Source organism: Narcine bancroftii, chromosome 6 (genome assembly GCF_036971445.1).
Source record: "Narcine bancroftii isolate sNarBan1 chromosome 6, sNarBan1.hap1, whole genome shotgun sequence".
NCBI classification, from domain to species: Eukaryota; Metazoa; Chordata; class Chondrichthyes; order Torpediniformes; family Narcinidae; genus Narcine; species Narcine bancroftii.
Window position 1 is genome coordinate 66,958,168 of NC_091474.1, and position 20,130 is coordinate 66,978,297.

General features: G+C 42.1%; 1 protein-coding gene across 14 annotated transcripts in view; it reads right to left on the reverse strand.

Moving 5' to 3' along the window:
- Positions 1 to 20,130, reverse strand: part of mcph1 (microcephalin 1) — a 334,689-nt gene that overhangs the window by 241,416 nt on the left and 73,143 nt on the right. For all 14 annotated transcript variants that reach the window (XM_069885232.1, XM_069885228.1, XM_069885226.1 and 11 more), the window contains 2 exons: positions 12,343 to 12,440; positions 935 to 972 (listed from right to left, as the gene is read on the reverse strand). In XM_069885232.1, the coding sequence (XP_069741333.1) occupies positions 935 to 972; positions 12,343 to 12,440 (136 nt within the window). The remainder of the gene's footprint in view (positions 1 to 934; positions 973 to 12,342; positions 12,441 to 20,130) is intronic.

Genomic DNA, 20,130 nt, shown 5'->3' on the forward strand with positions numbered 1-20,130 from the left:
ACCACTTTGTCCAGTGCCCCTCACAGAAACCTACAGCAGCTGGTCTACTCTCCAAATACTGGCCAGACCTGAGCCTGCTTAGCTTCCGAGATCAGACAATCTCAGGCATATTCTGGCTGTGAACAATTAATCTATCAACATACTCAGAGTTAAAAATTGAAGTGTGTGGACCATGAGTGCAACACACAAAGGTGCTGGAGAAACTCAGGAGGTCACACAGCAGCTTCAGGAAGATCAACATTTCGGGTCTGAGCCCTTCATTGGGTAAATTCAAAGGCAGGAGGAAGGAAAGGGCAGAGGGAGGAGCATGGGCTAATAGGTCATGCCTCTGTGATGTGGGAGAAAACCAGAGCACCCAGGAAAGAAACATGTGGGCAGAGAAACAGCGCAAACTCCACACAGATAATACCCAAGATCACAATAGAGTCCAGTTGCTTTCCAACATTTTCCATTTCTGCACTACGTTCCTGGAACAGGATTTGAACCTGCCACTTTGACCAAGTAAGTCAACACATGAACATGCATTGCAAATTAAAACTTAATTGCTAGGAAAAGGCACATCTTTACACTGCAAAGTCATCTTGCTCATGCTGCAAATGCAAGATTGCTTGTTATTATTATTCATCTTTGCGCTCAACTTGGAAACCATGTAATTTGATAGAATTTCAGCTACTGTATTTTCATGAAATTGTGACATTATCCTTAATGCAACATCACAATTTACTCCTAAGACTCTGAATGATTTCCAGTAAGCATTGCTATCCCAAATTCACTAACAAACCAGCTGTAAATACGTATTAAATGGGGGAATCTGAAGAAATTAGGATTTCATGAGTTATATTAATTGAATCTTGGACATGAAGCACAAAACTCACAGAAATTGAAGATTCCTTTTGAATACAACAATCAAAATGAAAGCAAAGTTGGCACTTACCCAGAAGGCATACTTGTCATGACAAGAGTTCTGCTTGGCTGGGGAAAAAAAATAAAGAAAAACTCAGTATATCATCAAGCTGAACCACCAAGGTATTGTAGGGACTGGAAGTGCAGATGGTGATCAGCTACATGTTTTGAGCTGTTTTCTTAACTATGCCTGACATTATTCAACTATATTATCTTCAGGATTTCCTCAATGTTTGTGATGAGTTTGTAGATGACTTAAAAATTGGCAGAATTGAGGGTCGTAAGGAAGGTTGTTAAAGGATACAGAAGTCTGAAACGAGTGCAGTGCAATGACAAAATAAGTTTAAATCCAAACAAGGGTGAGGTGTTGACCTGGGAAGCTCAAATGTAAACACTGCAAATAGATTTTTGAGCATTGAGAACTTGGGGTGCAAGTCCTCAGCTCCATAAGAGTGGCAATACAAGTGGGTCAGGAGACAACAGCAGCATACAGCTTGATGGTCATTGTGTAGAGTCTAACAGTTGAAAAGTTACATTGGGTAAGGCTGCATTTGGATTATTGTGAATATTGCTGGAGGGTGCATTAATAGAGGATATGACAGGCTTTGGAAAGGGTACATGAGGGATTTGCAAAGTAAAATGCAAAAGTCTGCAGACACTGTGGCTGAAGTAAAGCACAACACTAAAGAAACTCAGCTGGTCAAAGCATACTTAATGCAGCAAAGATAAAGATACATAGCCAATGTTTTGGGCTTGAGCTCTTCATCAAGGTTGGTTATATATCTTTATCTATGCTACATAAAGTTCATTGTTTGACCAGATGAGTTTCACCAGTATTTTGTTTTCATAATCCAGGGTGTTGCCTGGATTAGAGGGCATCAGATGTAAAAAGAGCATAGAGATCAGAATCTTTAACCAGAGAGTGAAAATGTGAAATAGTTGAGGATACAAGTTGAAGGCAAGGGGATTTGAGGGAAATCTTTTTATTTGTTAAGGGAGATGTAGAAGAATTGTTCAAGAGGTGTTTAAACTAAACAGATATGCACAGTCAGAGAATGGAAGGATAAAGACCAAATACTGGCTGGCAACTCAGTTTAATCCAGCATTTGGTTGGGAGGAACACAAGTGACAGAAAGCATTGTCCCTGTTCTGTACCATTCTGTTCTATAGAGAATTGCTACAATGGTACTTGTGCATTAATCACCAGTTTATAAAACCCAGAACCCTGCTTGCACTTTAATCGTCAATACCCAAACTTAGATACCTGACGTTTGGTCCCCAACTGTTTAGAATTCTATTATTTTAACCACTTGGTTTGAAAAGTACAATTTCACAGTTTTGCATTGGTCAACATCTTGTCATTTTACTGCCAGTTCATTGAAATCACACCCTTCTTCCCAAGTTTGTCAGAATTTGCACTCTGGCATCAGCAGCAAATCATTCATACATTAATTCAACAAGGAGCCAAGCATGCACTGCTGGGATCATTGGATATGCACAGATATGGTGTGATAACATTTATCCATTTCTCTCCTTCATTTGCCTCTTGACCCATTCCCTCCTCTTCAATCTTGTAAATTTCTTGGTCATTTAAAATTTTTTTTTACAGACTTGAGCATGTGAGCTTAATCAGGAATGTTTGAAATTTCGGGATCCAAATGCCAGAAAGCCCATGTGACTCTCTCACTTGCAAAAACCCCCCACTTGCTTCAGCAAACAACAGGCGTTATCCTTCTTGGTCAAGCTGTTGTCTTAGATATACAAAACCAAGGAGTGACCTTTCTGTGAGCACTTTGTAGAAAGGTCAGAAGCCTTGTAGATATTCAACCAGCCAGCCTGTCTCCAATCCAAACAATAGTCTATTCATTTCATGACATCATTTCAATTAGAACCTACTTGTGAAATGTGCTTAGTATTCTCCATAGTTTCTGTAAAGTTCCTGAAAATGAATTCTTCATTATTTCAAATAAGATTTGTTTTAAAATGTGTATATGTATGTAACTTACTCTAATCTTACCAAATTCTCCCAAATTACCTACTCCATGACACCATCCCATCCATGTTCTATGAATCTTTTAAAACACTCAAAATGCCTTTGACTTTCACACCAGCTGAGAATCCGAAGCTGGACCAGCCAATCACTTCTCTCCCAAGTTGAGGGGCATCCTGTGACTTGATGAATTAAGGGTCTGACAAATCTTATTGAGTGGCTTCTCGGTTTTACACCAATCAAGTATAGCTGGTGTATCAAGCTGGATGGATTCACTGTCCTCCCTTTGAGAAACAGGTTTAACTCAATGTTCTGATTATTAGAAGTGAGGAATGAAAAATGAACAGCAGTTGAATTCTGCTTCCAGAGTTTAAAATACCTCTGGTAAAAAAAAATTAAATCGTGCTCTTAATTGCAAAGGCCATTGGGATGTTTCTGGAGGGAAGAGTTCAGATGCACTTCTGCAAGTCTCATCGCCACTCATGGCTCATTTTAACTTTGGGTGGCCAACTGAGAGAAATCTTGAAGTGATGGGGAACTTTGTGGCTACACAAGGTGAGTACAGACACAGGGTTCATGTTGAGGCAAAGTGTGGCCTTCGAGTCCCACAAACCCAATCAAGCCCCTTATGAAAAGATCCTCAGTGAAAGGCAATGAAAAAAACAGGTGAACAAGGAGTTCCTGACAAAGATCACTCTGAAGGGACACACTTTTGCTTCTCTTATTGAACAGGCAAGCAGAAATTGACAAACTTTGTACATGTACATGACAATAAAGCAATCATAAATGAGAAGACACCTGGTTTCCACCCAACACACATGGTATGATTATGGCTGTTTCAGAAATGAGAGACAATCCATGACTCCAACAATTAAGAGCTGTGGAATCCAATACATAATTTCATTCGAAATCTCTAATTGATCATTCAATTGGACTCAGAAAAAAAAGCAAAAATGAATGACCCCGACTTTAAACAGTTGGAGTTTATAAACACTAAAGCCTGCCAGTGCACAATTCCTTGTATTGTGGGGTTGTTCTCGCTCATGCATATCCAATACCAATTTCCCTGCTCCAAACCAGCCTACACAAAGCGATCGACAGTAGTGAATTCACTCAACAGCACATCTGCGGGACATGGGAGAAAGCGGGAGCATGCGGGAGAAACCCTTGCGTCACAGGATGTGCAAACTCCACGGAGATAGCATGCGCATCCCTCCATCAAATCCAGGTCACTGGAGTATAGCAACAGGAACATGGATTTCGGCACCACTGTGCTCCCACTTGGTGTGAACATGCCAGCCATAGCAATACAGAATTCCTAGCAGTCTCAAGGTCATGGGTTCAAACCACACACCAGGGATGAATACAAATCAAACAGACTCTGCATGGGAGCATTACAAGAATGCAGTCTCATAAATGGAATAGAATGCAAAGTTGGGGCCTCTCCTCCCCATTTGAATATGAGGAAATTTCTTCACATTGTCTGTCAAAAAAAAATTAACAATGCAATCAAGACAACTCAATGACAACATTTTGCTTTATCTATGCCTCTGTCATTGCAAATTTGTTATCAACCTTTTTACATCAAAATGGGAAAAAATACAAAAATTCCCAACTATTTTCATTAACAGTGTCGAATTTTGAACTGGATCTGATGAAATAATTGACCAACTTGTGTCTTTATGGAGCAAAATGCGAGGCTTGCATTTACGTAATTGTTTTATTCCCCAATCCCCCCCCTCCCCAAGTCATTTCACAGCCAAAAAAATACAACAGCAATTCACACTCAGACATCTTTCATGGTTTGATTATCAGGTCACGATTATACACATATATATTTTTAAAATTCACATCTCATGATATGGGGATGGAAAAATTCAAAGCTTTTTGGAGTTCCTTGAATTGTCATCTGCCTGCATCTACTTGTGGAAGAATTGTTGCACTGTTAGAGATGCCATCTTGTGGATAAGGTGATAAATTCAGGGTCTCTTTGTCTTGCAATAACAATTAGGCCAAAAGTTAACTTAGACTAAAAAGGCTTTTTATTGTATCGATTGTGCTAAATAACAGTGATTACTTGCACATTTTTGGTCCCAAGTTCCCAAAGCTAGTTAACCAGGTCAGGGACCATAAGTGGTCAAGTCTCTGTAATTCATTAGAGTAAAAACAGGCTTTGCATACCTGGAACTACACCAGATAAGTTGGTGAAAGAATCCCCATAGCTCACATTTGTGTTAACTCCACAAAAAAAGTATTAATGCCATAAATAAAGGATGAGTTCCCAAAACTGAAGCCCAAGCTGGGAAAAGGTTGATATGTGCACATGTCCCAATACAATGCAGTAAAGTGGACTGATTCCTTCAGGGCTGATCAACTCCTGTCTTCACTCCAAAAATGGAGAGCAAGATAGACAAGTAAACAAGAGGTCCAAGATCCACAAATCAATGGCTGAGCTTCCTGCCAACTCCCAGATTTTTTATATTAAAATATCTGTAATAATATATGGGTTATTACCATGGGCCCACAATTGTTTTATTTTAGCAATGTACACTTACTTGCCTTTTATTAGAAAATCATCAACTATAATGGTTTTGCCAGCCCAATTCTTAATCAAGTTGTAATATTACATTCTATAATAGAATGTGGAAGATCATGCTGTAATATTTTAAGAGCTAACTATTCTGTTCTGCAGCCAATAGTTTAATTTGCAATCAAAAAAATATAATCACAACCAAATAATTAAACTGTGACAGCTGTCTGGGTGTAAATTGGCAGCTGCATTTTATTGGCTGTAAGACATAATTCAGAGCTTGGGGGGGGTAAAAGACCATGATGTAAATGCAATCTAATTTTTCTCGACAAAGATATGGTCCACCCCGAGTTAGTAGACTATTGCATTGGATCCACTTTAAAACAAAGCACTGCCTAAAACTTAAGGTGTAGAGCAGTACAACTAGCTTTCACTAACAGTAAAAATTCAGGAATGCCGGAAGAACTCAGCAGGTCACGCAGGAACATTACTGATGGTTCATGCCTGAACCCTTCTTCCGGTATGAGAAAAAACTAGGCAGCCCCTGAATAAAAATGGCAGGGGGAGGAGTACAAACCAACAGACAAAAGGTGATAGGTAAATTGAAGAGACCAGGAGAAAAAAAGTTGGCAACTGATGGGGGTGTGCTCTATGAATGCAGAATTGAGGTAAAGGAGAGAATGGGAATAGAGGGAGCAAGAGAGACAGAGCTACAGGAAAGGAGATATGGGGGGTAGAGGAGGGCTGGCTAACAGAAACAAAAAAAGTCAATGCTAATGCCATCCAGAGCACAGACAGAATACAAGGTGTTGTTCCTCCAGTTTGGGGGTGGTCTCAGTCTGGCAGCGCACAAGACATGTCAGAAAGGAAATGGGGCAGGGAACTAAAATGGGTGGCCACTGGGAGATCACTGCTATTGCGGGAGACAGAGCAGAGATTCACAAAGAAGCAATCTCCCAGACTGCATCCAGTCTCTCCGAGGTAGAGGAGACCATAATAGGAGCACACGATGTAGTAGATATCCTCTGCAGATTCACTAATTGTGTTGTTTCACTTGTAAGGACTGTTTGGGGCCCTGAATTGTGGTGAGGATGATATGGCGACAAGTGGTGAGTGGCAACTGGGCGGCACAGTCACATGACAAATATAAAAGGCCCTTCATGCCATCTACAAATTTGCAGATAACACCACAGGTGTCGTCAGAATCACAAATAGTAATGAAGAAGCGTACATGAAAGAGATTGATAAGCTCGTTGAATGGTGTCAACACCTTGCACTCAACATTAGCAAAACCAAGGAGATGATTGTGGACTTCAGGAGGAAGACAGGGGAACACAATCCAGTTCTCATTGAGGGCTCAGTGGTAGAGTCAAGATCATCAAATTCCTGGCTGTCAATATCTTCGAAGATCTATTCTGGAGCTTCCATTTCGCTGCAATGACAGTGGCTATACCTTGTGAGGTGTTTGAGGAGATTCAGTAAGTTCCATGGAGAGCATTCTGGCTAGTTGCATCAATGTCTGGTACGGAGATGCTGATGCTCAGTACAAACTCCATAGGCTTGTTAACTCAGCACGCCACATCACGGGCACCAGTCTTCACTCCATCGAGGAGAGGAGAGGTGGTGTCTTAAGAAAGCAGCCTCTATCCCCAAGGAACCCTTCTATCTGCTGCTCCAGGACTCCACCAATCGCTGTTCCTGAGGCATTGACTGTGAGGGACGTGGGTACATCTGGTCTGGGGTGGGTCAGGAGTGCAGCTTTGGCCAGGGCTTCTTTTGTTTCCACAAACGCACGTGCGGATTTGTCGTTCCAGATTAGGTCCTTCTCCTTGCCGGACATCAGGATGAACAGAGCACGCATAATTCGGGCAGCTGCTGGAATAAATCTGCGATAAAAGTTTATCATCCTCATAAACTCCTGCAGATCTTTAGTTGTACTGGCCTTCGGGAAGCTGCGGTTGGCCTCCACCTTGTCCGGCAGTGGTGTGGCCCCGTCCTTTGTAATTCTGTGGCCCAGGAAGTCGATGGTGTTCAGGCCAAACTGGCATTTGGCCAGGTTGATGGTGAGGTCAAACTCCTGCAGATGTTGAGATATTTCAGAGGTGCTGAAGGTGCTCCTGTCAGGTTGCCACAAGGATATTGTCGAGGTAGACGAAAGTGCCATCCGGGCCTCGGCACACTGCGTCCATCAGTCGCTGGAATATCTGTGCCGCATTTTTGAGCCCGAATGGCATCCTCAGGAACTTGAAAAGTCCAAATGGAGTGATGATGGCCGTCTTAGCGATCTGGTGATATCATCACACGAGGTCCACTTTTAGGAATATTGTTGTCCCGTGTAGGTTTGGTGCAAAATCCTGGATGTGTGGCACAGGGTAACGGTGGTGGTCTCATTGAGCCGGCGATAGTCACCACATGGTCTCCAGCCCCCAGTTGCTTTAGGCATTATGTGCACCTTGCGTGGAAAGGTGGGCGGGCCCTTGGTCAGGATGTGATGTCTGACACTGTGTCGAGGCATCTCTGCAGTGAACTGAGGGGAAAGGACTGTCGGGAATCCCACTAGCACCTTGGAGAACTCATCCTCTGAGCTGTGGACAGAGTTCAGGTGCATTACCGGAAACCTAGCACCCCTCAGTGGGATTGTCTGGTAGGACGAGCCGCTTACCCTTAAGGTCCACGAGGAGGCTGTGGGCTCACAGAACATCCACTCTGAGGAGTGGTTGTTCCACTGCTGCCAGTGTGAACTCCCACAAGAAGTGACTGCCCCCGAACTGCAGTTCGGTCCTACGAGTGCCATAGGTCCGTATACTGCTGTTGTTGGCAGCCCTCAACGTGGATCCCACCAGCATGTGCCTAGTGTCCAACCCTGTTGGGGGCGTCACGCTGACCTCTGCTCCTGTATCCACTAGGAAGCGAGTCCAAGACAGATGATCCCAGACGAACAGGAGGCTCTCTTGGTGGCCATCAGCGACAGCTGGCCTTGTCATTTCCCTGGAACTAGCAGGGGGACTGGCATCGGCAGGCCTCAGTGCCCCATCTCCGGTGGTAAAAGCACCATTTGTTGCTGGACTTGCGCCTGCCTCTTGTCTGCTGTTCCTTGCTTGAGACTGCTCTGTCTGGTTGCGGGACTTCTTTACGAGCCCCAACGGTAGCCGAACACTTCTGTTTCCACAGAATGTCTGCCTGTGCTGCGACTTTCTGGGGAGGAGTCAGTGAAATCCACATCCGCCAGGAGCAGTTGGTTGTCTTCAGACATCTGTTCCAGGAACACCTGCTCAAACATGATGCCGGGCTGCTCATCTCCCAGGAGGGCCATCATCTCGTTGATGAGTGCCGACAGGGATCTGTCTCCAAGCCCATCCAGGTGGAGTAAACGTGCTCCTCGCTCTCGCCGCCAGAGTCCAAACGTCTCGGTTAATAGCTCTTTGAAGACAGTGTAAGTGGCTTCCGATGGTAGCCTGTGGATAAAGTTGGCCACTCTGTCTGCAGATCCAGGGCACTCACCACATGGTGGTCTCTACTTTGATGCCCCAAATCTGGAACCGAGCATCTGCCTGGTCAAACCACACACCGGGTCCAACTGTCCAGGTCGGAAGCGTCAGGCCGACTGGTGCTTCGTTCTCCATAGCTAGGATTACATTCCTTCTAAACCAACGCGGTCACCAGTTGTAGCCAACTGTTATAAAGAAACACACACACACAGTGTGGCAGGTTAAGTTCACTCTTTATTAGGGCTGGAAAGGCTGCTTTTATACTGTTCCAAGTTCCAGCCGTTTTTGCTGATTTGAGTCAGCCATATGAATAATAGCGGGCGGGAACGTCCATGCAAATGAATGCACTTCTTCCCCAGCCTGTTTCTGCCGAGTTAGCTGGGCAGCTTGACCAATGTCATTTTAGGGCTGTTGGTATGATGCTATCCCAGCTTCTACCCCTGCCAGTTCATTGTCCTGGGAGTCGCTTTAGCGATCTCCGTCCGCGTCTGCAGCCATGTGATGTGCTGGCCTGATCTCCGCAATTGCGGGCCGCCACATATATATTATGTTTGTTAGATATTATAACAAAAGACATTAAACATCCATCTATAAACAGATCCAAAAACATCAACTCCTTTGCTTTTTCAAAAAAAAGGATTGATCCATTATAGACGATGAGGAAAATAGTTGAGAATAATAGTACTAGATAAACTAAACATTTTCATTTTCAAATCAAAAAATTTGCAAAATTGAATCCTAATCCATAATGTATTGGGTTAAAAGGTATGTCTACTAATCTTAGAAATTGTAAAAGGAAGAGGAGCTCCTAATATGGAAGCTAATTAACACCTCTGCCCAGATTTCATTTCCAAATCTGACCAATGAGGGAGCACTGAAAATAATATACCCAGAAAATAATATATCCAATATTAACTGCCCAATAATAAAATCTAAGATTAGGTGAAGCCATACACCACCTTTTAAAAAAAATTTATGCAAGTGAAATTTACTCAACCTCACATTTTTATTATTCTATACATCAGAGTCAATAAAAGGGAGAAAAAAATTTGTATAAATCTTTTTAAAAATTTTTGAGATCTTAACCTCTCGTTATGTAACTAGTTCCCAGAGGAACTTTGGGAAAAGATTTTTGGAATGGTTAATACCTTTTCATTATGTGCCTGACACTCAATGATTCAGTTTAAAGTCGTACATTGGGTTCATGTCAAAAGATAAATTGGCCCGCATCTTTGCTAATGTTAGTCCTATGTGTGATAAATGTAAATCACAAGTGGCTACACTAACACAAATGTTTTGATATTGCTCTGTATTGGAGAAGTATTGGACAGGTATTTTCAAGACTTTGTCAATTATACAGGGTATTAAATTGCAATCTAATCCATTGACTGCTTTTTTTGGAATTTGAGTTCCAGAGGTGGGTCGAGTTTCCACTTCTGCACATCAGGTTGGAGCCTTTACACTGTTGGCCAGAAGAGCCATTTTATTTAAATGGAAAGATTCTAATTCACCTACTTGATGCAATGTTATGTCATGGTTAAGTTTATAAAAAAATTAGAAGTTGCACTTTTGATGCCTCCGTTTAGTTTGAAGAGACTTGGCGTCCTTTATAAAGTATTTTTGTACGAGTTAATATGCAATTTGACTTTACCTTCCAGACTGTTTTGGATTTCTGTTGGGTTTTATTTATTGGCAAAGACCACATAAAGTCTGTTGTAGTGAACTCTCAATTTCGGCTCCCCAGCCTTTTTTGTTGTTGCTTATTTTGGAAGGTTAGATGGGGTTTTAACCATATATTTTTTCTCTTTTTTGAATATTCCAAATTGAGGAGAAAGGGATATCATTCAATATGTTAAAATGTTATATGTGGCATTCTGTATTGCAATATATTGATGTTTCTGTTTTCACGTTCAATTCTGGATTCTACTCTCTTCATGTATTCTTTACTATACATAATATGTCTATTAAAAGAGTGAAAAAGGAGTTGGAATGTTATGATAAAGTTGTACAAGACATTGGTGAGATTGAATTTGGAGTATTCTGCGCAGTTTTGGTCAACTAACTGCAGGAAAGATGTCAATAAGATAGAAGATTGCAGAGATTTACTGGACATCAGGAACTGAGTTACAGGGAAAGGTTAAAGTTAGGACTTTATCCCCTGGAGCCGAGAAGAATGAGGAGCTTGATTGTGGTATTTAAAATTATGAGGGAGATAGAGAGAATAAATGTAGCTTGGCTTTTTCCACTGAGGATAGGTGAGATACAAACTAGAGGACATGGGTTAAAGGTGAAAGGGGGAACTTCACACAGAGAGTGATGGGAGTGTGAAGTGAGCTGCCAGCTGAAGTGGTAAATGAGGGCTCAATTTTAACCTAAGTATTTGGACAGGTACATGGATAGGAGGGGTATGGATTGGGTGCAAGTAAGTGGGACAAGGCAGAATAGATCAGCACAGACCAGAAGGGCTGAAGGGCCTGATTTTAAACTTTTATATGCACATCCTCCTATCCATTGAAAACATGAGGTGCTGGCTCAAGGCAACAGCCCATCACCCTGGTTACAGTCTATTCTCACTTCTACCTTCAGACAGAAAGTACAGGAACCTGATGTCCAGCACCTCTTGGTTTATGAACGGTTTCTTTCCAACAACTATCAGGTTCTTGCACCTCCCTATCCCACCCAAAACCAACTAATGCAGGAACACCAAAAAAAAATGTCAACACAAAATTATTGATTTTTTTCCTACAATATGGATTTGTGTACTTGTGACTGATAAGTTTGTGTGGAAGACTAGCTTCAGACACAAAGAAATCAAGATTTAAACTTTTCCGACAGAGTTCGTTAAATACATGAAAGTACCTATGAACTTCGAGATGTGATTTATGCCTTATCAAGAATGGAAGATGTGGGATTGATCACAGACAAAAAATGAAAATAAACTAATAGCACTTTTTAATGAAATGTGCTTTTTACCTTTAGAAGCCCATCCTGATCGAGGACTTCTCAATCACAGCACTGACAACAGAACATGTGTAAAATTTCAACTGATATACACATAGCTCATCCTGGTATTGCAATCTTCATAATCAAACTACAGCTTGATCAAACCATGAATGATGATGGTCTTTTTAGTTCATCTTACAAGTCGATTGGAATTTAACCAGTCGAAAAGCAAACTTCGTGAAAGCATGAAGCACCATCAGACCTGATATGTCAGATCAGTTAAGCATCTGGGAGATGCATGTTTAATGACCCAGTCTGAATAATTGGTCAATCATTAAAGGTGTCCAAAATTAAAGCTGGTTCAATCAAATTAGAGACAAACATATAATACAACCACCTCACAAATTGGAACACACAAAGCATGTTAAACATCAATCGATTCTGAATCCCAACCTTGTGTGTGACAGTCATGAACACATTACACTAACCTTCATTTTCTTCCTTTTCGATTCTATTGTTGCATTTGTTACTTCAATTAAATTGTGATTTTCTTTGTGGAAATTTTTTCTTGATCCAGAGAGACTGCCTTGGAAGAAGAAAAAGTTTCTCATTACAACCCAATTAGAAACAAGTTAATGTCAACTTAGAAGTGGACGCAATGATCAATTATTTAAAAGTGATTTTTATTTTGCTTTTCAATGTTTACATTTAATAAAGTTGTGCTTTGTTTGAAAAAGGAGTCATCCTCATGTGTAATACTTGGAATGAGACAGTTAAGTCTGGAGTTGTTGATCAGGTCAATCTCCATTGATGGACGGAGGTGGATTAAGATGTCATTGAGGAAGCACCAGAGGTGCACATGGTTGGGGGCAGGTAGAGCATTGAAGTGTAGAAAGGACCAACAAAGTCTTCAATACTTCACAACTTGGAGAAATAGATGACCAGATATAAACAGGAGCTGGTCATTGTCGAGATAAAATTAGCATTTTTTTATAAATATGATGTAATTCCAACATGGCCAGTTTACACATTTCTCAGACAATCAACCTTCCTTAGAATGGGAAAAGCACTTGCTAAAATCTGTCCCAATTAACTGAATGTGAAACAATGTCTTTGTGGTCTCAAAATATGTTTTAATATAATGCAAGGAATCAGCATGGCTATTAACTGGTATTTCAATTTTCTGGTTCTAACTTCAAGAGATCAGTGAAACATCCACCACTGAAACCTACAGGTGTGTCATGCTGATCTTTCACAATTCTCCTGACACCGAACGAGGCCACTCAGTTCATTCAGGCAATCACTGCTCTGAGAATTTCCATCAGTGCAACCTCTTGCCCAATTAACCTGACCGTAGTTTCCCTGCCAAACATCCACATGAGGATGAATTTGCATTAGCCAATTAACCCACCACATTTTTATAATGTGCAGAAACCATGACTGGAGAAAAGTCAGTCACAGGGAGAATGTGCACATACCACAGGCAGTTAGGTTCAAATCCATGCTGTTGCAACTATGAGACAGTGGCACAACTTGTGCTAATCACAGAATCCTTTAAAGGTCAGTTAACGTCTCTTGACACCCATTGCCAAATTGAATATTTTTAGGACAAGGAGATTGGACAATTGAAATAATGCTGGGGGGTGGGGGTGCAAGAGCAGAGGATAGAGGCAGGTAGGAGTAAAATTGAAACCAAGAGTAAGCAGGGAAAATGAAAGTCAGACACTTTGGAATCAGCCTGGGTGAAAAAAAAGTACCTGTGGTAAACAAGATTGGAACAGGAAACCCAGCCGTGATATGTGGAATTGAAAAAATAGGTTCTCAATAAGGCAGGATTACATGTTATACATCTGCAGATGAATTTCTTCTGTGTGATGAAACATTATATATTCTCAATGTGATTATTTTATCTCCAAACATGATGCACATAATCGTGTATTTAAATGCGAGGATGATAAAAATCATTTCCACCTTGTAACCTTGATCTTTGAAATTCCAGTCTGATTTGGGGTTTTTAAATAGCTAATTAATTGCCTTTACAAATACATTTTGAGACATTTCTATTTCACAACATTTTTAAAATGATTACCACAACCTGGGCACTTTGCAGCATCCTGTTAACTTGAGTAGAAATATGTTGCAAGTAATAAAGATAAAATCTACTTCATGAAAAATTTCTGCTTCGAACCATTAAAATCAAAAGGTTTTATTTTTGGTTATTTTCACATTCATGTTGATCACTGTACAATATATTAATTCAAAATTCATATTCACATTACACACTCAGAGGAATATTCCAGGAAACCTTTAAGAGAAAACAAATTAAATCTTCCCAAGTTAAAATACATTCATACCTTGACTTACACCTGATTGAGTAACGTCCGATCACAGATACGTCCAAGGTCACCACAAGGACTTAATAAAAAATAATAAAGGTGATAAAGCACCATAAAAGTAGTAAAACTGTAAAAGTTATAGCACACGACTTGGGATGATCTCACTCAACCATAACCACAATCTTGAAGAATCAAATGAAAATTACCCAGGCTGTTAAAGGACTTGTACCAATGAAATCAATAATAACTAAGCAGTGAGAAGGGCCTATAGCTGATAGGGAGAAGTTGTTTGAAACATGGATAGAAGATCAGAATAAAAAACTATCCCACTAAGCCAGATGACGATCATAGCAAAGGCTTGTGTCTTGTTTGAAATGCTAAAAGCAAAAGCTGGACCCGAGTACGCCGTGCAATTTAACACTACCAGTAGATGGTTTATGCATTTTAAACAGCGTTATTGAACAACTGAAAAGTGGCAAAGCAGCAGGTATGGATGGAATCCCCCCCCCCCCCCCAGAGGTCTGGAAGGCTGGCGGCAAAACTCTGCATGCCAAACTGCATGAGTTTTTCAAGCTCTGCGAGGATCAAGGAAAGCTGCCTCAGGACCTTCGTGATGCCATCATCATCACTCTGTACAAAAACAAAGGCGAGAAATCAGACTGCTCAAACTACAGGGGAATCACGCTGCTCTCCATTGCAAGCAAAATCTTTGCTAGGATTCTCCTAAACAGAATAATACCTAGTGTCGCCGAAAATGTTCTCCCAGAATCACAGTGCGGCTTTCGCGCAAACAGAGGAACTACTGACATGGTCTTTGCCCTCAGACAGCTCCAAGAAAAATGCAGGGAACAAAACAAAGGACTCTACATCACCTTTGTTGACCTCACCAAAGCCTTCGACACCGTGAGTAGGAAAGGGCTTTGGCAAATACTAGAGCGCCTCAGATGCCCCCCAAAGTTCCTCAACATGGTTATCCAACTGCACGAAAACCAACAAGGTCGGGTCAGATACAGCAATGAGCTCTCTGAACCCATCTCGATTAATAATGGCGTGAAGCAAGGCTGCGTTTTCGCACCAATCTTCTTTTCAATCTTCTTCAGCATGATGCTGAACCAAGCCATGAAAGACCTCAACAATGAAGATGCTGTTTACATCCGGTACCGCACGGATGGCAGTCTCTTCAATCTGAGGCGCCTGCAAGCTCACACCAAGACACAAGAGCAACTTGTCCGTGAACTACTCTTTGCAGATGATGCCGCTTTAGTTGCCCATTCAGAGCCAGCTCTTCAGCGCTTGACGTCCTGTTTTGCGGAAACTGCCAAAATGTTTGGCCTGGAAGTCAGCCTGAAGAAAACTGAGGTCCTCCATCAGCCAGCTCCCCACCATGACTACCAGCCCCCCCCCCCCCCACATCTCCATCGGGCACACAAAACTCAAAAAGGTCAACCAGTTTACCTATCTCGGCTGCACCATTTCATCGGATGCAAGGATCGACAACGAGATAGACAACAGACTCGCCAAGGCAAATAGCGCCTTTGGAAGACTACACAAAAGAGTCTGGAAAAACAACCAACTGAAAAACCTCACAAAGATTAGCGTATACAGAGCCGTTGTCATACCCACACTTCTGTTCGGCTCCGAATCATGGGTCCTCTACCGGCATCACCTACGGCTACTAGAACGCTTCCACCAGCATTGTCTCCACTCCATCCTCAACATTCATTGGAGCGACTTCATCTCCAACATCGAAGTACTCGAGATGGCAGAGGCCGACAGCATCGAATCCACACTGCTGAAGATCAAACTGCGCTGGGTAGGTCACGTCTCCAGAATGGAGGACCATCGCCTTCCCAAGATCATGTTTTATGGCGAGCTCTCCACTGGCCACTGAGACAGAGGTGCACCAAAGAAGAGGTACAAGGACTGCATAAAGAAATCTCTTGGTGCCTGCCACATTGACCACCGCCAGTGGGCTGATATCGCCTCAAACCATGCATCTTGGCACCTCACATTTCGGCGGGCAGCAACCTCCTTTGAAGAAGACCACAGAGCCCACCTCACTGACAAAAGACAAAGGAGGAAAAACCCAACACCCAACCCCAACCAACCAATTTTTCCTTGCAACCGCTGCAACAGTGTCTGCCTGTCCCGCATCGGACTTGTCAGCCCCAAACGAGCCTGCAACTGACGTGGACATTACCCCTCCATAAATCTTCGTCCGCGAAGCCAAGCTAAAGAAAGAAAAACATTCTTTGCAGAGTGTTAAGTTGAGTGTTAAGTTTGCAAGTGATGATGTGAAGGCAGCTGAATCTTTTGTAGAAGAATTAGATAAACTAATTGTAGAGGGAGGTTATTTTGGAAGGAATATGCCAGAACGAACCTTCATCCATAAAGAGGCAAAATCAATGCCTGGCTTCAAGGCACTTAAGGACTGTATAACACTTGTTATAGTGGTAAGTAATGTGGCTGGATACAAGTTGAAACCATTCGCTATTTGGCACAGTGAAAACCCCCTTGGGTGTTTAAAAACATTAACAAACGCACACTCCCAGTGAATTATTGCAGCTTCAAGAAGTCCTGGAGGATTCAGAAACTTTATGAAGACGCCTTAATTAACTATTATGCAAGTGAATTGAAAAATTATTCCATGAAAGAATGTTCCTTTTAAAATTTTACTACTTGCTGATAATGATTTGGGTCATCCCCCTTACATTAGTGATCTCCATCCTAATATCAAAGTGGTGTTTCTCCATCCCAATGCAATCTCATGGATCCAACCCATAGATCAAATGGTTTTTGCAGTCTTCAAAGCCTATTATGTAAGAACATCATTCCCCCAAGCAATTAGTACAACTGAGCACTTCAGCGCCAGTCATGATAAGTACACATATTATGCAGCAGGCTGCTGGCAACTTGAGGCGAGGAACCCACAGAGGCTGTGGGCTGCTGTCAAGAGTTGCGGCAGGTTGCAGACTGCTGGAGACTGGCTCAAAACTAGCTGAAGGGGTACCGGGGATTGGAACCAGAATGTGAGGGGTTGCAAAAGGTACTGAAGAGTTCCTGATCGTGTTGCCGGCTCAGATTTGGAGCTTGGGTTGCCAATGGTTTTGAATGCACTGTATGGCTATGGAGGCGCTGAAGGCAAATCCATGGACACACAGTGACTCTGAGGGGACTCTATTTTGGTTCTCTTTCTGTGGCTGTAAGAGGTGCTTCTGGCAACTTCTGCCAGTGGCGAATCTGTCTGCCTTACAGCAGGCAAAAGCAATTCCTTGTAATATGACACTGTTTTATCACATGACAATAAATTGAATCCTGAATTATATTTTTATAGGTACTGTTCAGTATTTACATTTTATTGTATTTAGACGCGTTTGTACAAAATAGAGATTTAGATAAACATGTATATATTTCACCTATGTTTGACTTACGCCCAAATCGATTTGTGTCCCCACTTCCAGAACGTTACCCTACACAAGTCGGTTTATGGCTCCATTAACAATCTCATTTGATATACGGTACTCTTGCCATTTTTTGATACCTAGCCATCCGTGGCAACACAGGAGTTCATTTTTGCCGCAACAATTGAATGGAAATTCACATTCACTATTTGCATATTTCATCCATAGTGTGTGCATGGTCCATGAATTTCAATCTCACTTTCCTGTACAGAATAAAATGAGGGGAGAGCATGGAATGAGGGCGATAATTTAATGGAAACATAGGAGTTCAGAGAGCAGGAACAAAGAACAAAAGTTCCATGGATATTATTGAGGGCACTGCAGTTTAAATTTCTTATTGTTGCAACTCAGTAATGAGGCTGAAGAAATTATTCGTAAACATTTAATGCCTTGAATTTGTATAATACATTTGTTTTAACAATCTGCTTGTAAGTTTTAAAAACATGATTGTCACTTTTATGTGCACTCCTACTTTAAAGTAGGACTGCTTCGCTATCCCTCACAATAAACAGGGAAGTGGAAACGAGAGGCATGTGCAGCCAGATGCTTCATAGTGATCTCTTCTGGAATGCTCAGTTCAGCACCCAATCAGGCATTTTGCAATCAAACTGTTGAGAAAACATGATATATAATTTTTTTTAAAAAAGGAAGTTCATGGGACATGATTGCCCTTAAATTGCTTCGCCATTTGAGAAGTGAAATGTCAAATCTGTTGGTTGGTCTGAAGTTAGATACAGGCCAGGTAAAGTAAGGATAGTAAATTTAATTCTCTAAAGGACAACAACTAGATGAGCCACTTCAAGTTAATTTTTCCCACTGTTAATTTTTAATTCTAGCTTCTTGAATTACATGGAAATCAACTTCCCCTGCTGTGGTAATGCAATTTAATCAAGTCGGTAGATCAATGGTCCAAGCCTCTGGATACGAATCCAGTCATTTAATTACTTTGTCAGCACAGTAATGTATTGTGGAATCCCAAAACAGGATTAATCAATTTCAATAAGAAAACAGAAAATGGTAAAAGATTTCAAAGTACAAAAACAGGAGATGAAAGTAATTATAGTGTGTGGTGACTCGCTTACCAGCAAGTGAACCAGCTCCCAAAATGGTGGTTGTGCTGTTTAAAAAAAGAGGGAAATTGACCTGCATCCAGCACAGGTTTTTAATCTGGGCTGATGACATCACTTCCTGTCCTGTATATAAGCCAGCATGCAAGCTTGGAGGTGTCAGTCTTGCACTCGACTCCACATCGTGGATGGCTTGGGAGACGGACTCCTGACGTGCTCATGAATGAAACACTGGCACCATTGGAAGGGCATAGACCCTGCCTCATGTTCAAACAGGCTTTCCTGGATTCCTGGAGCGGTTGCCAGAAGATATCCACATGCTGCTAGCCGAAGAGGATTTCAGTGACCCACGGAGAGCCGTGGCCTGTGGTGACATTCTATAGCGGGCTAAGCAAGAAAGTGTCACATCCGTAGGAAAGGTCATCAGATCCTGCTCACAGCAGCAGGACCATGCAGCTCCAACATTCAACCGGCAGCAGGGTCAATCAAATCCATTGTCAGACTGTCATTCGGCAAGCCATCATTATTGGGGTGCGGCGGCTGGCCATTGAGACAGCCTTTTACATGTCCGGGAGAGACATTCCAGCTAGCGTTTCTTGGTGGATACAGGGGCTAAGATAGCATATTTCCCTCTTCAGAGCGTGACACATGTAATAGAAAACCCTGGCCGTCATTGAAAGCCTCAAACTGCAGTACTATCCAGACATTTGGCATGGGTCAGATCCCACTTCAGTTTGGCGATACTAAGTTCACGTGGACAACTGCTATTGGGAGCTGATGTTCTCAGAGCACATGGCCTGTTGGTTGCTCTCGAGGGACGAAGACTCGTTCATACCTACAATTTCCAGACCTTTGCCCTTGATGAGGCCAACTTGCCAGCCCTGCATTTAGACTCCGTTTCTCTTTTGGAGAATGAATTTGCTAGGTTGTTGGCGATATTCCCTGCAATAATTACGCTGCAATTCACCTTGGCAATGCCAAAACATGGGATGCAGCACCATATAGCCACTGGAGGGCCACCGCTGTATACATGAGCTTGCAGGCTCCCTCCAGATAAAATTCATCTGGCCAAAGAGGAGTTTGAAGGGATGCAAGACATGGGTTTTGTACAACAGTCCGATGACTCCTGGGCATCCCCATACAACATGGTACCCAAGGCCTCAGGCGGAGAGAGACCCTGCGATGATAGGACTTTGTGTCTAACCTGCATCTTTTCTAAAGTGAACCTGGTCTGGAGGCATCATCAGATCCCAGACCACCTGGATGACATTCCAAAAACACCTATTATTACACCCTTTGGCCTTTTTGAATTCAGAAGGATGCCTTTTGGGCTCAAGAATGCCACGCAGACTTTCTAACGTTTAATGGACAGAGTGGGACGCGATCTTGACTTTACCTTCATGTATCTAGAT